This window comes from Oncorhynchus clarkii, unplaced genomic scaffold (genome assembly GCF_045791955.1).
Source record: "Oncorhynchus clarkii lewisi isolate Uvic-CL-2024 unplaced genomic scaffold, UVic_Ocla_1.0 unplaced_contig_8919_pilon_pilon, whole genome shotgun sequence".
Lineage (NCBI taxonomy): Eukaryota > Metazoa > Chordata > Actinopteri > Salmoniformes > Salmonidae > Oncorhynchus > Oncorhynchus clarkii.
The window spans coordinates 1-14,754 of NW_027260202.1; the positions used below are offsets into that span (position 1 = coordinate 1).

Below are 14,754 nucleotides of genomic sequence, written 5' to 3' on the forward strand. Positions count from 1 at the left end.
GGGTTAAATATCAACATTTAGACATGACAACTCACTACCGAGTTACTGGGTTATTACAGGCTGGCTAAACCGCTCGCGTCGCCTGCGCGCACCCCGCTAAAGCGGGAGTTAATGTCATGTATGCTGAGAAAACATAGGAACAATAATTACATTAACAGGATGTAGAGATGATGTAATCTAGTGTATTTGTTGCTTCTGGGAAAAACAACATGCCAATGATTACATTAAGTTAATGTACATGACTACATTAGCTGAGGTCATAATTACATTTGTTACATCTGGACATACTAATTACAGGAGTAAGCGGAGAGAAAATGGTAGCAAATATGACCAACATATGAAACATGGAGTATACAAACATTAGCTATATTTGGATCAAAACAGACGGACAATTTTGGGCGAAATAAAGTCCATGATGGATGGACCTGATGTAGCTGAAAATGGCAAAGCCAGCGTGAAATTCTCAGCGTGAAATGCAGCAGTTAGTCGGTAGCGTGGTGTGTCTGGTTTTGGGTAGGGAAATATGGCGAAGCCGAAGTGCTGTTCGAGTCTGGTGGCTCCAAGTTGAGTAAAATTGGTAAGAATGAATTGAATGGAAGACTGAGACGACGAAAAATGGAGCAAATGGGCCAAAAGTTGTAAATGAACATCGGTTTCTTATGGAGTGCGATTCATCAACAATTATGTATTGTTGGGAGATCATTTGAGGTCAGGAAGATGGTAAAGGAGGCATTAGGAAAGGTAGAGTCAGTCAGAGTGACCAGTAGTGGTTTTGATTTCATGCGTCTCAGAAGAGCAGAAGGAGAGAGCATTGTTTTTTGGAGCAGGGCACCGATAAAATGTGTTATATCTGGAGTTTCGTTGGAAGAGTGAAGAGTGTCTGCCTACTCATGTGATGCTGCGATATGTAAGATACGCAGTGAGAGGGATTGTGAATAAACCACTGCAGTTATGAAATTGATAAAATAATGGCCATGTTTCAAGTGTGGACCGACGGAATATTTTTGGTATTTATTAGGATCCCCATTTAACCACTGCAAAAGTATCAAAATTGTTCACTTCTCTCATTGACTTCTCAAACCCATGCTTGGTCCGCTTCACAAGCGTTCTCTGAAGTCTCGCGTTGTTTGCGTCTCTTGGGTTTAGAAGCTGGTAGTGGGGGAACAGGAAATTCCACGCAGGCGCACATCATTCTTCACAACAAAGGACACGCCAGAATTGTGCAGTCGAGACCAACTTCTGTGTACGTTTCAAATGTATTACTACTGGTATGTAATAGCACGTTTTAATATCTTAAGAACCCGTCATAACATGCTAGGTAACAAATACGTCAAGTTATTATCACGTCTGGTAGAGAAAAAAAAATGTGCCAAACCGCGTGAGTGAACGTGATCACTTTTTTAATTTTTAAATTTTTACAATTGACATAGATACTCTGGGTTTGTCTGAGTGGATGTATCTCGTCAAGGTAATCTCATTAAGGATCAAATAATTTGAGATTTCTGGGTTCGTTTAACATGTCGTTTTTGGTTTTGTGTAACGTTAAAATTCACGAGCTGGTAAAATGGCGGCTCCCTCTCGGTCTGCATCAACGGACTTCAGTGCAGGCAGTGAGGGTGCAGCAGAGAGACACCATTTTACGGTTGCACTACTGTTTTGGAGATAAATGTAATGATTATCAGTTTTCTACACGTGTACTAATATTGAGACATTCAGTTGTTTCTGTCTGTCTATAAATGTTACTATGGTGTGAACGGAAATAATATAGTTTTTTGATTGGAATAATACAGGGAAGACCAGGTTATTCAGGAAAATAGTACATAGTGCTGCCTAAAACATACTGCAACCTTGTACTAAATGGTTTTTGAGTCATTTATGTCAATTCAGAAATCTACTATAGATTAAGTTCTGTAGCCTAATATAAAGTGTATACTTTGTCTAATGTGAATGAACTCGTGTTTTGTTGTCAATGCTTAGCTACCAGATCTGTTGAAATGAGATCAGTGCTTGAATTGGACAGGAGCTCACTGGAGCTGAGTACCAGCACCTCAAATTTCTACCGCTTGAGCTCATGTTCCTCTTATAGAGAATAAAGTGCCAGAACTGTCAAGAGTAACTTTTGTATCCTTTCCTATTTATTACTACTGGCCGACTCAGATTAAGCCTGAGGCTGGTAACATCAACAGTGAGGACAAACCCAGCCTGCCTCTTATTGGGAATTTTCCAGTAAATGTGTGCACATTATACATCTTAGAGTAGTCAGCAGAATAAGTGCACTCTCTATGTATGTCTAGGTCATTAGGCACCATTAAACATGCACCTGTCTTGAGAGTGGGTGTGTCTGTTTATTGTTGTACCATTGCTATGGCTTCATGTTTACTGTTGCTATGGTTATGCCAGGAATGGAATCTATGCCCTACATGCACCTGTCTTGGGAGTGTGCATATCTGTCTATTTTTGTACCATTGCTATGAATGGAATCTATGCCCTAATGTGAAACCAAGCTAAAGTTAGTGCAAGGCAAAAAGATAATGGTGGCTAAATGGCCGAGGGGATGAACCATTAACATAAAGAGGAGTTACGTGAAGGAAAACTATAACAAGTGTATGCCAAGGCTGGAAAGACACTTGCTTCATGAACCAGCTCGGGTTCTATTACTTTGTAATAAAGTATTTTTGAACTCACAGGCTCCGGTATTTCCACGACACTCTCCTTCCACACTGAGTCCAAACCTACAGTCACTGGGTCCTGATTGTGACAGTGGAGCCCAGTTTGCTCTGCAGGATCCAGAGATGGCATCAGTGAAGCTGGAAGACTGCAGTCAAACAGTGGAACTGAATGCCAACATTAAAGATGAAGGAGTGGAGGAGAAGATTGGGACATCTGTTTCTCATGGTAAGAGCAGGTTCTATCTAACTAAGTTTGTTGTTCATTCCAACTTCCCACTGTGTATGAAAAGTTGCAGTAGAACTGTTTCATGATGAACTGTTTCAATGAGAAGGTAGATGTTATTTCATGCTACTGACTAGGGATACACAATATATCGGTGAACATATCAGGTGTCTAGGTTAACGCTGATGTGCAAAACCGGTGTCAAAGCTGACGTAAATACCTACCTATATAACGTAGGTACAGGACGTAATGAACTCGCGTAAACTTTTGCGACACAGCATTCCCATCCTAGCCCACCATGTCTGCTGTGTGTTGACTTCAAATTCTGGGGTGTGAACTGACGTTTCTATGTAAGCGTTGATAGACATGGTAATGGCTTCATAGTATTGGAGAAAAGCTGAAAAAAACTGACCCTCCGTTACATCGTGACGTGTCATGCTGTAACGAACAGCATGCATAAAGCAACTATTTATGTCTTACAATCTCTCTCCACCAGGTGTAGCACTTCTCATCGTTTTAAAAACAAGAAATGGACAGTGACGGTAAGGAGAGGATACCTAGTCATTTTTTGCGTCATCATTGCATGCGATCAGCATTCTCAAAGGCGCTGTTTACTTCTAAGATCACTTTAGCACTGCCCTAAAAACCCTATTAAAATTCGACACAAACCTTCAAATAGGAATCTAATAAAACATTTATATAAACTCTTTATCGTGTTTTATTGACATTTGAGGCGATAAGTTGGACAGATCGAGTGGGGAAAAAAGCAATTTTCCCACACAACATCTCTCCTTCTCACTATCACGCATTAGTTTAGCTTCCCCACCTGCCATTTAAAAAAAGACCCCACAGGGCTCATTGCCTGCTTGAATTATGCAAGAAACGGGCAGTGTTTACGTCATGTAATTGATAATGTTGGAAAGGGGAGAAATTGTGCTTTACAATGGTATTGACATTACAGTTGATCTGGAAGTATTACGCTTTTGGGGCGCTAAAATAAGGGTAATTGTACGGACCAAGGCGATGTGTGAGTTTACGTTAGCACCAATACAACCAGCCTGAAAACAATAGCTAGGTTGCCACTTGTTGTTCGCCTATTGAAATTGAATTTCAGTTCATGAAAATAAACAGTTAGCCAGCTACTTTAGCCTGTTGCCCAAAGCTTCCGTTATAAGCAGCCAACTAGCTTCATCTGGCTAGTGAGGCTCGACCGGACCGGGTTATGTGTTGTGAAGCTAGCCACAATAAGGATTGGCACAAAAGTGGAATTTGCTGTTTTCAAAATAAAGGTATGTCATTGATAGTGATGCAAATGATTACAAATAGTAGAATTATGCCCTACCTTTACTTTGAAGGCTAACTGCAAATTCCACTATTGTGGCTAATCCTTATTGTTGCTAGTTTCACATAGATGGGTCCAACCACCATTAATCAAATAAGAACCGTCTTATAAATTAGGGCTATTTTAGATAATGATACCTAGCTATATAGTTAGCTACCTGACTATAGCTACTGAAACAGATTATGTCGGTTTGCAAAGTTTTTGGGGAAGAACATTGTTTGCATCCATGAGTTAGCTAGCTTTTTTTATGACCAGCATCAGAGCATACGTATTGATGAATCGTTGACATGTGAAATTCGAGTGATTGTGTAATCAATGTGTAATAACTACGTAAAAAAAATATGAACGCGTAAAATTATTATGTGACGGCCAGTCATATTCAGGTCCTGATTGGTCAACAAGCTTGTTTTTTGACACGCAAAGACCCAAACGGCTTCCATAGAAATCCTGGTTGAGAATGAAACGACGGAACAAATGAACAGCACAGCAAGTAAGTGAGGAAATAGGTTTTGATTATGTTTTACTGGTAATGGGGACATATGGAAATGCCAACAAAATAACTTTTTGGTGTGTTTGTGTAACCTTTTATTTAACTAACTAACAAATTCTTATTTACAATGATGGCCTACCCCGGCCAAACCCGGATGACGATGGGCCAGTTGTGCGCCGCCCAATCATGGCCGGATGTGATACAGCCAGGATTTGAACCGGGGACTGTAGTGACGCCTCTTGCACTGAGATGCTGTGCCTTAGACTGCTGCGTCCATGTGTGTGTTTGTGTGTGTGTTAACTATTTAACTGTACTAAAATGCATAAAAGGCCGCAAAAAATGTCAATATCGGGTATCGGTAGCTGTTTTTTTTGTCAAGGAAAATATCGGAATGGGCAAAAAATGTCATAGCGGTGCATCACTACTACTGACACTTGCATGGTTTGACACCAGTATTGCCAGCATTTGTTTTATTAACTGGACTGTCTGGAGTGTTCAGAGAGGAGACTAAAGAAGTGAAGTGGACAAACTGCCAGTGTTTTAAAGTTCTATGAAATGAGTCTGTCGTTACTAACCTTTGTGATAGTGAGTGGAGGAAAGGTTGCTGGATTGAATCCCCGAGCTGACAAGGTAAAAATGTTATTCTGCCCCTGAGCAAGGCAGTTAAGCCACTTATCCTTGGGCACCGAAGACGTGAATGTCGATTATGGCAGCCCCCCCCCCCCTCCACCTCTTTGATTCAGAGGGGTCGGGTTAAATGTGGAAGACACATTTTAGTTGAAATCATTCAGTTGTACAACTGACTAGGTATCCCCTCTCCCATTCAGAAAGTATTTAGACCCCTTGACTTTTCCCACGTTTTGTTACGTTACAGCCTCATTCTAAAAAATAATTAAATAAATAAAAGAGAGTTTTTATTTATTTTTTATTTTTTTGTGTGAAAGCGAGTGATTGTTATCAACTATTTTACAATTCACATAGCTAGAATCTTTTGGTTTGTCTGAATAAATGTACATAATTTCCTCAATGTAGTTTTAATAAAGAATACAAGTATTTGAGAGCTTTCTGAGTTTGTTTAGCATGTTATTGGTTTTGTGTAAAATTCACGAGCTGGTAAATGGAGCTCTGTCTGCTCCAACGGACTTCAGTGCTGGTGCAGAGAGACCATTTCATGGGCACACTCCAGTTTTGAAGCTTAATGTAATGATCATCAGTTTTCTACATGTGTACTAATAGTCAGACACCTTCAGTTGCTTCTATCTTTATCTATAAATGTTACTATGGTGTGAACGGGAAACACAATTGGTTTTTGATTAAAATAATACAGTGAAGACCAGGTTAACTAAACTTGTACTAAATGTGTTTTGCCATTTATGTGAATTGGGGAAATCTACTTTAGTTTAAGTGCACTTAGTTTGTGTAGACTAATTTTAAAGTGTGTACTTTGTGATATGAATGAATTAGTGTTTTGTTGTCAATGCTTAGCTACCTGATCCATTGAAATGAGATCAGTGCTTGACTTGGACAGGAGCTCACTGGAGCAGAGAACCGGCACCTCAAATGTCTACTGTTTGAGCTCATGTTCCTGTCAAGGCTTTGGGTAACTGGTGAAAAGGAGTCAGACGCAGGAGAGTTGAGATGCGTGGACAAGGTATTTAATACACGACAAAACACCGGTATAGAAACAATACAACGGTCCGTGAAATATACCGGTACCACGAATAAACTGGCGTTCATACAAAGCCCGGCAACAAAATACCAGCCATCAAGCAGTATGTATGTGGAAAACAGAGGGTTAAATACTGAATCTGTAATGGGGGAATTGAAACCAGGTGTGAAAAAAACAAAGACAAAACAAATGGAAAATGAAAAGTGGATTGGCAATGGCTAGAATACCGGTGACGCTGACCGCCGAGCGCCGCCCGAACAAGAAGGACTGACTTCGGTGGAAGTCATGACAGTACCCCCCCTTGAGCCGCGCGCCGACACCGGCCTCGGGGACGACCCGGATGGAGACGGTGGAACTCCTGCAGCATCGACGGGTCCAATACGTCCTCCACCGGCACCCAGGATCTCTCCTCCGGACCTTACCCCTCACACTCCACGAGGTACTGAAGGCCCCTCGCTAGTCGCCTCGAGTCCAGTATGGCCCGAGTCCAGTATGGCCCGAACTGCATACGCCGGGTCCCCCTCGATGTCCAAAGGGGGCGGAAGAACCTCACGCACCTCAGACTCCTGGAGTGGACCAGCCACCACCGGCCTGAGTAGAGACACATGGAACGAGGGGTTAATATGGTAATCGGGGGGGAAGCTGTAACCTGTAACAAACCTTGTTCAGTCTCCTCAGGACTTTGAATGGCCCCACAAACCGCGGGCCCAGCTTCCGGCAGGGCAGGTGGAGGGGCAGGTGGAGGGTCGAGAGCCCCGGTGTGCCGTGGCGGTCTGCGCCAGTCCTCTGACGCCTCCCGGCCCACTGAAGGTGCACATGAGCGGTGTCCCATGTCTCCTCCGAGCGCCTAAACCAATCGTCCACCGCAGGAGCCTCGATCTGGCACTGATGCCTAGGTGCCAGAACCGGCTGGTACCCCAGTACGCACTGGAAGGGGGAGAGGTTAGTGGATGGGCAATCTCTGGCCAAGGTGTGAACGCCGCCCACTCCCCCGGCCGGTCCTGGCAATAGGACCGCAGAAACCTACCCACATCCTGGTTCACTCTCTCCACCTGACCGTTACTCTTGGGGTGAAAACCTGAGGTAAGGCTGACCGAGACCCCCAGACGTTCGATGAACGCCCTCCAGACCCTTGATGTGAACTGGGGACCTCGATCAGATACTATGTCCTCAGTGCATCTGCCTTAGCGTTCTAGGAACCTGGTCTGTAGGACAGGGTGAAAACAAAACGGGTAAAGAACATGGCCCACCTTGCCTGGCGAGGGTTCAGTCTCCTCGCCGCCCGGATGTACTCCAGATTGCGGTGGTCAGTCCAGATGAGAAAAGGGTGTTTAGCCCTCTCAAGCCAATGTCTCCACGCCTTCAAGGTCTTGACGACGGTCCCCCACGTCATAGTTTCGCTCCACCGGGCTGAGCTTCTTCGAAAAGAAGGCACAGGGGCGGCGCTTTGGTGGGCATACCTGAGCGCTGAGAGAGCACGGGTCCTAACCCAGTCTCGGACCTGCGTCCACCTCAACTATGAACGCCAAAGAGGGATCCGGATGCGCCAGACGGGAGCCGAGGTAAACAGCCGTGAACAAAAGCCCTGTCCGCCTCAGCCGACCCCTTCAGCAGTGAGGTCATGGCAGCTGCTACCTGACCAAAGCCCCGGATAAACCTCCGGTAGTAGTTGGCAAACCCTAGAAACCGCTGCACTTTCTTTACCGTGGTGGGAGTCAGACAATTACGGGAAGTGCTGCGTCTACCGGGAGATTTATCGCACAATTCCCCCCCCCCCCGTCGATGGGGTGGTAATTGAGTCAAATCGGTATATTCAGAGGGGATGCGCACGGTGGAGACCTGGTCTAGGCTTTCCACTGTAGTAGCACCGATGGAAACCCCTACTCACCTGGGTTGACACGAGAGTGTCCCGACGGACGTCCTCGCGCCTGCTGCCTCTACTCCCAGAGGAACCTCCCCAGCACCAACCGGCAGGGTGCCCTCACAGATGGTGCATGGAATGGCCCCGCCTCCGGTCGCCCTAAGTGCAGCACCTCCCAGCTCCATGGGCGGTGGTGCTGGGGGATGGAATTGACAGACCCCGATCTGGATGTCCGCGGTTATCCAGCCGGATGGACAGGTCCACCAGCTGGTTGAATGTGAGAGTGGTGTCCCTGCAGGCCAACTCCCGACGGACGTCCTCGCGCAACATGCACCGGTAGTGATCGATCAGGGCCCTGTCATTCCATCACAAACTCGTGTGCGCTCCTCGTCCCCTGCCTCAGGTGTACGAGACGTTCACCCGCCGCTCTACCCTCAGGCGGGTGGTCAAAGACTGCCCGGAAGCAGCGGGTGAAATCCCGAAGTGGTCCAACAAGCTTCTTCTTCCCCCACATAAGGCGTTGGCCCACTCCAGGGCCTTCCCTGAGAGGCAGGAGACGAGAGCGATACTTAGCCCGGCAACAAAATACCAGCCATCAGATACAGCCATCAACATAGAACTAACACACACACATACATGTGGAAAACAGAGGGTTGATTACTGAACATGTAATGGATCGGCGATGACTAGAAGACCGGTGACGTCGACAGCCGAGCGTCGCCCGAACAAGGAGAGGGATCGACTTCGACGGAAGTCGTGGCAGTTCCTCTTATAGAATATTAGCTCAACAGTATTGTGGAGCTCCTGTGCCTAAATATAAACAGTACCAGCACCCATTTCAGTCCAAGTCAAGCACTGAATTAGATAATTGAACATATAATATATTTTTAGAGAGTAAAGAAAGTGCCAGAACTGTCAAGACAATAACATTTGTTTCTGTTTCTCATTGTTACTACAGGACTAGAATTAAGTCTGAGGCCAGTAACATCAACAGTAATGACAAACCCAGCCTGCCTCTCTCCTTCCACACTGAGTCCAACCCCACAGTCACTGGGTCCTGATTGTGACAGTGGAGCCCAGTTTGCACTGCAGGATCCAGAGATGGCATCAGTGAAGGTGGAAGACTGCAGTCAAACACTGGAGCTGAATGTCAACATTAAAGATGAAGAAGAGGAGGAGAAGATTGGGAAATCTGTTAATCATGGTAAGAGCAGGTTCTAAGTTTGTTGTTCATTCCAACTTCCCACTGTGTATGAAACGTTGCAGTAGAGCTGTTTCATGATGAACTGTTTCAATGAGAAGGTAGATGTTATTTCCTACTACTGAGATGTGCATGGTTTGACACCGGTATTGCCAGCATTTTTTTTTATTAACTGAGCTGTCTGGAGTGATCAGAGAGTAGACTAAAGAAGTGAAGTAGACCAACTGCCAGTGTTTTAAAGTTCTATGAAGTGAGTCTGTGTAGTTACTAACTCTTGTGATAGTGAGTGGAGGATGATATGAAATTAGTCTGTGTCGTTTCTAACCCTTGTTATAGTGAGTGGAGGATGACAAGCCCCTTTTTTTAGCTTTCATCTGTTACCCACTTTTAGAATAGTTTTATTCCCCTGTATTGTACAGGCTACTGATATGAATAGATATGTCACCCGGTACAGACAGAAGAGGACCGGCCACCCCTTTGAGCCTGGTTCCTCTCTGTTTCCTCCAAGGTTCCTGCTTTCTAGGGAGTTTTTCGTGGCCATTGTGCTTCTACATCTGCATTGCTTGCTCTTTGGGTATTTTGGGTTGGTTTCTGTAAAGAACTTTGTTACAACTTGTGTAAAAAGAGCTTCATAAAATACATTTGATATACATGTATATCACACCAATTGACTGGTTGTTCTGATATTGTTCACACAGGAGACCATGTTGAGACATTCTCTACATCCAGAGAGCATCAGCAGGAAGATCACATAGCAAAGAGGTCTCACCACTGCACACATTGTGAGGAGATTTTCCCATTTCTATCAAAGCTAAAAATACACCTAAAAATACACACAGGAGAAAAGCTTTACTCCTGCTCTGAATGTAGAAAATGCTTCAAAACATCAACTAAACTAAAAGTTCATCAGAGAACACACACAGGAGAGAAGCCTTACTCCTGCTCTGAATGTGGAAAATGCTTCAAAACGTCAACTGCGCTAAAAGTTCATCATGGAACACACAGAGCAGAGAAGCCTTTCTCCTGCTCTGACTGTGGAAAGAGTTTCTCTCATCGGGGCACCTTAAAACAACATGAACATATACACACAGGAAAGAAGCCTTACTCCTGCTCTGACTGCGGGGCGAGTTTCTCTCATCGTAACGCCTTAAAACGTCACGAACATATGCACACAGGAGAGAAGCCTTACTCCTGCTCTGACTGTGGAAGGAGTTTCTCTCAACTGGGCCACCTAAAAAGACACGAGCGTTTACACGCAGGAGAGAAGCCTTACTCCTGCTCTGACTGTGGATCAAGTTTTTCGCAACGGGGCACCTTAAAACACCATGAACGTATACACAAAGGAGAGAAGCCTTACTCCTGCTCTGACTGTGGGGCGAGTTTCTCTCGACTGGGCACTTTAAAAAAACATGAACGTATACACACAGGAGAGAAGCCTTACTTCTGCTCTGACTGTGGAAAGAGTTTCTCTCAACTGGGTACCTTAAAACAACATGAACGTATACACATAGGAGAGAAGCCTTACTCCTGCTCTTACTGTGGAAAGAGTTTCTCGACCGTGCACCTTACAAAAACATGAACGTATACACACGGGAGAGAAGCCTTACTCCTGCTATGACTGTGGTGCGAGTTTCTCTCGTCCGGACACCTTAAAACAACATGATTGTATACACACAGGAGAGAAGCCTTACTCCTGCTCTGACTGTGTAAAATGCTTCAAAACATCAACTGACCTAAAAGTTCACCAGAGAACACACACAGGAGAGAAGCCTTACTCCTGCTCTGACTGTGGAAAAAGTTTCTGTCAACTGGGCAACTTAAAACAACATGAACGTATACACACAGGAGAGAAGCCTTACTCCTGCTCTGACTGTGGAAAGAGTTTCTGTCAACTGGGTGCCTTAAAACAACATGAACGTATACACACAGGAGAGAAGCCTTACTCCTGCTCTGACTGTGGAAAGAATTTCTCTCACCTGGGCACCTTAAAACAGCATGAACGTATACACAAAGGAGAGAAGCCTTACTCCTGCTCTGACTTTGAAAAGAGTTTCTCTCAGGAGTAAGAGAAGCCTTACTCCTTTTCTGACTGTGGGGCAAGTTTCTCTCGTCCGGACACCTTAAAATGACCTGAACATACACACACAGGAGAGAAGCCTTACTCCTGCTCTGACTGTGGAAAAAGTTTCTGTCAACTGGGCAACTTAAAACTACATGAACGTATACACACAGGAGAGAAGCCTTACTCCTGCTCCGACTGTGGAAAGTGTTTCTCTTGAATGTGCCATTTAAAAAGACACCAAAGGAAACACGAGAGGAGCCTTACCACTGATCTGACTGTAGGAAATGTTAAAACACCAGCTGAGCTTTAAGGTCATTCGAGAAAAGACAAAGGAGAGAAGCCTTATTTCCGCTCTCAATGTGGCAAGAGTTTTTCCCAATTGGGCAATGTAAAAACACACCAACGGATACACACTTCAGAGAAGCCTTATCACTGCACTGACTGTGGGAAGAGGCTCTACAGATTGGGTCATTTAAAAAGACACAAATGTATACATAAAGGACAGGCCTCATCAGTTCTCTCAGACCAGCTAAGATTAGACACTCCACTTAATTCTCATGTCATTAAATAATTGGCAACGTTGAATTTGATCAAATGAAGAAAGTGTAGAACACTATTGTAATCCTATAGTTTCTCACTGTGAGAGAACAATGCAGACGAAAGGGAGCATTATAGAATGTTAGTCTCTCTTTACTGATCAGTGTGCACCTTGTCAGTTTTGGTGTGAGAGAGAATAAAGTAGACGGCACACGTCAAACGTTTGATTTATGACCCTATGTCCGGATGACGTGTGCATGCCCATATTTGGGCATCCGGTAAGGACATCCTGGCGGGAAGTGATCACGTGGTTATGCCCATATGTTCATCCTGTTCCTGTTCTCACGCCTTGGAGTGAGTGCGACAATATGTATATAATGCCTTTGAAGTTGTCATGATGATTGATGTCTAGTGACCTCTTTGAACTGGGGGGGATGACCATTTCAAAGAGTTTGACCCCCCCACCCCCTGTTTTATTGACCTTAGGGTTGTTTTCTATGAAACACGAATGTCCTGGGGTATTGGGGTTGGCAGACGCCTTATAAATAAAGCCCAGAACAAGACATGCGTCCTCAGAACACTAAACAAGATTTTTTAAATCAGCATGGATTTTGTGATCAGTGGCAAAGCTGTGATGACTGTAATAACGGAAGCAGGACCTCGGTTGAAACATCGAGAAAGGGCCAAGTATCAAGCCACAATATACGATGCGCCAAAAAAAGCGGTTTCTAAGTGTGTATAGAACCCAAATACCGCCCGCAACTACGCTGAAAGATCAAGTGCTGATGTCTAATGGACATCAATCGGGTTATCGGTTTGATTACCTGGCCTGTAGAGTGAACCTCTATACGGTAGCCGAAGGAGAAGAATATACAGACCAGACTTTAGGAGTGGACTACGGGCTTGAAGACTGGACGGTTTTTCGCAAGGTTGTGTGTCACAAACTGAGCCTTATAACCAAGGGGTATAGCTTGTTCAAGGTGCCCCTGACTCCTCAGGAAGAATAATTCACAGGGTGAAAATACAAAGAAAGAATGGACTTCCATGTGGCTACGTGGAGTTCTATTTCGGCAACGAGGAAACCCGCAACCAAAACATTTGTGATGGAGGGGATTTTAGGTTGCGCATGCTTATTCCTTTTCAAATTTGGGATCTAATGGAATTGAAAATGTTCCAGCTGTTGGACGCTCTCTTTGTACATCATGAATCATGTTGTGGATGATTCTGAAGAACTAGAAACAACTTTGTCTAAGATTTTACTTGTTTGAAACACCATTTAATTGTAACGTGTATCATATTTGTTGTTTATATGCTTATATATCGGACATGTGTGTTTTAAAAGTTCAGCGACACAAGTCTGTAAATTAAAACCAAATATACAGGGTGTTGCATGCTGTGATCGTTGCGAAAACTGGGACATGTATCCTGGAAAGAATCCTGAATTGTCTGTATACGTAATACTTGATGCATGAATAAAATAAAAATTCTATAATGAAAATGAAATGTTGTCGTTATTTGAAAGTGGCTCATTAACGTTATTGTACCTCAGAGAGGCAAGAAGGATGGCGGAGCAGATGTTGAAAAACATTTATTATAATCCCTCTAACCCCGGGTCTTATGGGGGTAAGGAACGTTTACAGAGAGCTATAGCCGAAGAAACAGGTAGCCGGTTAAGTGATGCTAAAGTGAATGAGTGGTTATCAGAGCAGGATGCATATACTCTCCATAAACCTGTAAGAAAGGCGGATCTATGTGACATGCAGGTCCTTGCAGATAAAAATGATGGAAATCGCTACATGCTAACGGTTACAGATATTTTCTCTAAAATAGCATTTGTAAGGGGCTTAAATAAGAGCGGGGCAGAGGTGACCCGGGCCTTTGACCCTATCTTGAAGGATGGAGGAGCCCCCAAGAAAGTGCAGACTGATGGCGGAAAATAATTTTTTAATAATGCTTTTCAGAAACTCATGAAGAAGCACAATATAGTACATCAAAAACGACAAAAATACTTGAAGTATTTTCTAAAAGAACAAGCACCATGGCTCTTTTACACCGCATGTCCTCTGAAGCTGTAAAGACAGAGCTCGATCTTTTCACGCCCCCCTTAACCCAACATTCAAATAGAGAGGTCCAGTTATGTGGAGATAGCCCCACTCTCTGCCATTACAGACAACGGTCCTATATAATTGTTCATACCAGGCCACGGTGACAACTATCTGGACTTCAACAACACCTTGGTGCATTTGCGTCTAAAAGTGACCAAAAGAGATGGTACTAATATTGCAGGCGATGCCAAAGTGAGATGACCCAAGATGGCCGTCCGTTCTTTAGCTGTAGCCCCAACTAGGATTCTCAAGAGGGGCAGGTTTCTTTTTAAACGCAGAGACATAGCCGTTACTTTTTAGGAATGTACGCAGCCGGCCACTCCCATGAGGAGCAGGCTGGTTCGTAGCCTCAGGTGTTCTGGAATATTTGCTTTTAAATCCATGATTAAATAAGAAAATGGCGCTTAGCTCTCCATAAAGTAGGATTTCCTTCCCGGGTACATCTGCTGAGCTAGAATGCTAATTTGCAGTTTGTCTCTAGGATTTTTGAACAAAACCATGTAATTGGCGTTCAAGCTAATGCTACGACTATTTTTACCTTGGTGAAACACATTCTGCACCGAGTAAAGCACGGACAGGTTCCTATGATGAGTAT

At 44.2% G+C, this 14,754-nt stretch overlaps 1 protein-coding gene across 1 annotated transcript; it reads left to right on the top strand.

Moving 5' to 3' along the window:
* Positions 1 to 1,172: 1,172 nt before the first annotated feature.
* Positions 1,173 to 11,175, top strand: LOC139401252 (zinc finger protein 135-like). The gene is made up of 4 exons (XM_071145629.1): positions 1,173 to 1,268; positions 2,688 to 2,895; positions 9,213 to 9,458; positions 10,154 to 11,175. Exons 2-4 carry the CDS (start codon positions 2,793 to 2,795, stop codon positions 11,032 to 11,034), a joined length of 1,230 nt encoding a protein of 409 aa, XP_071001730.1. The 5' UTR covers positions 1,173 to 1,268; positions 2,688 to 2,792; the 3' UTR covers positions 11,035 to 11,175.
* Positions 11,176 to 14,754: the final 3,579 nt, after the last annotated feature.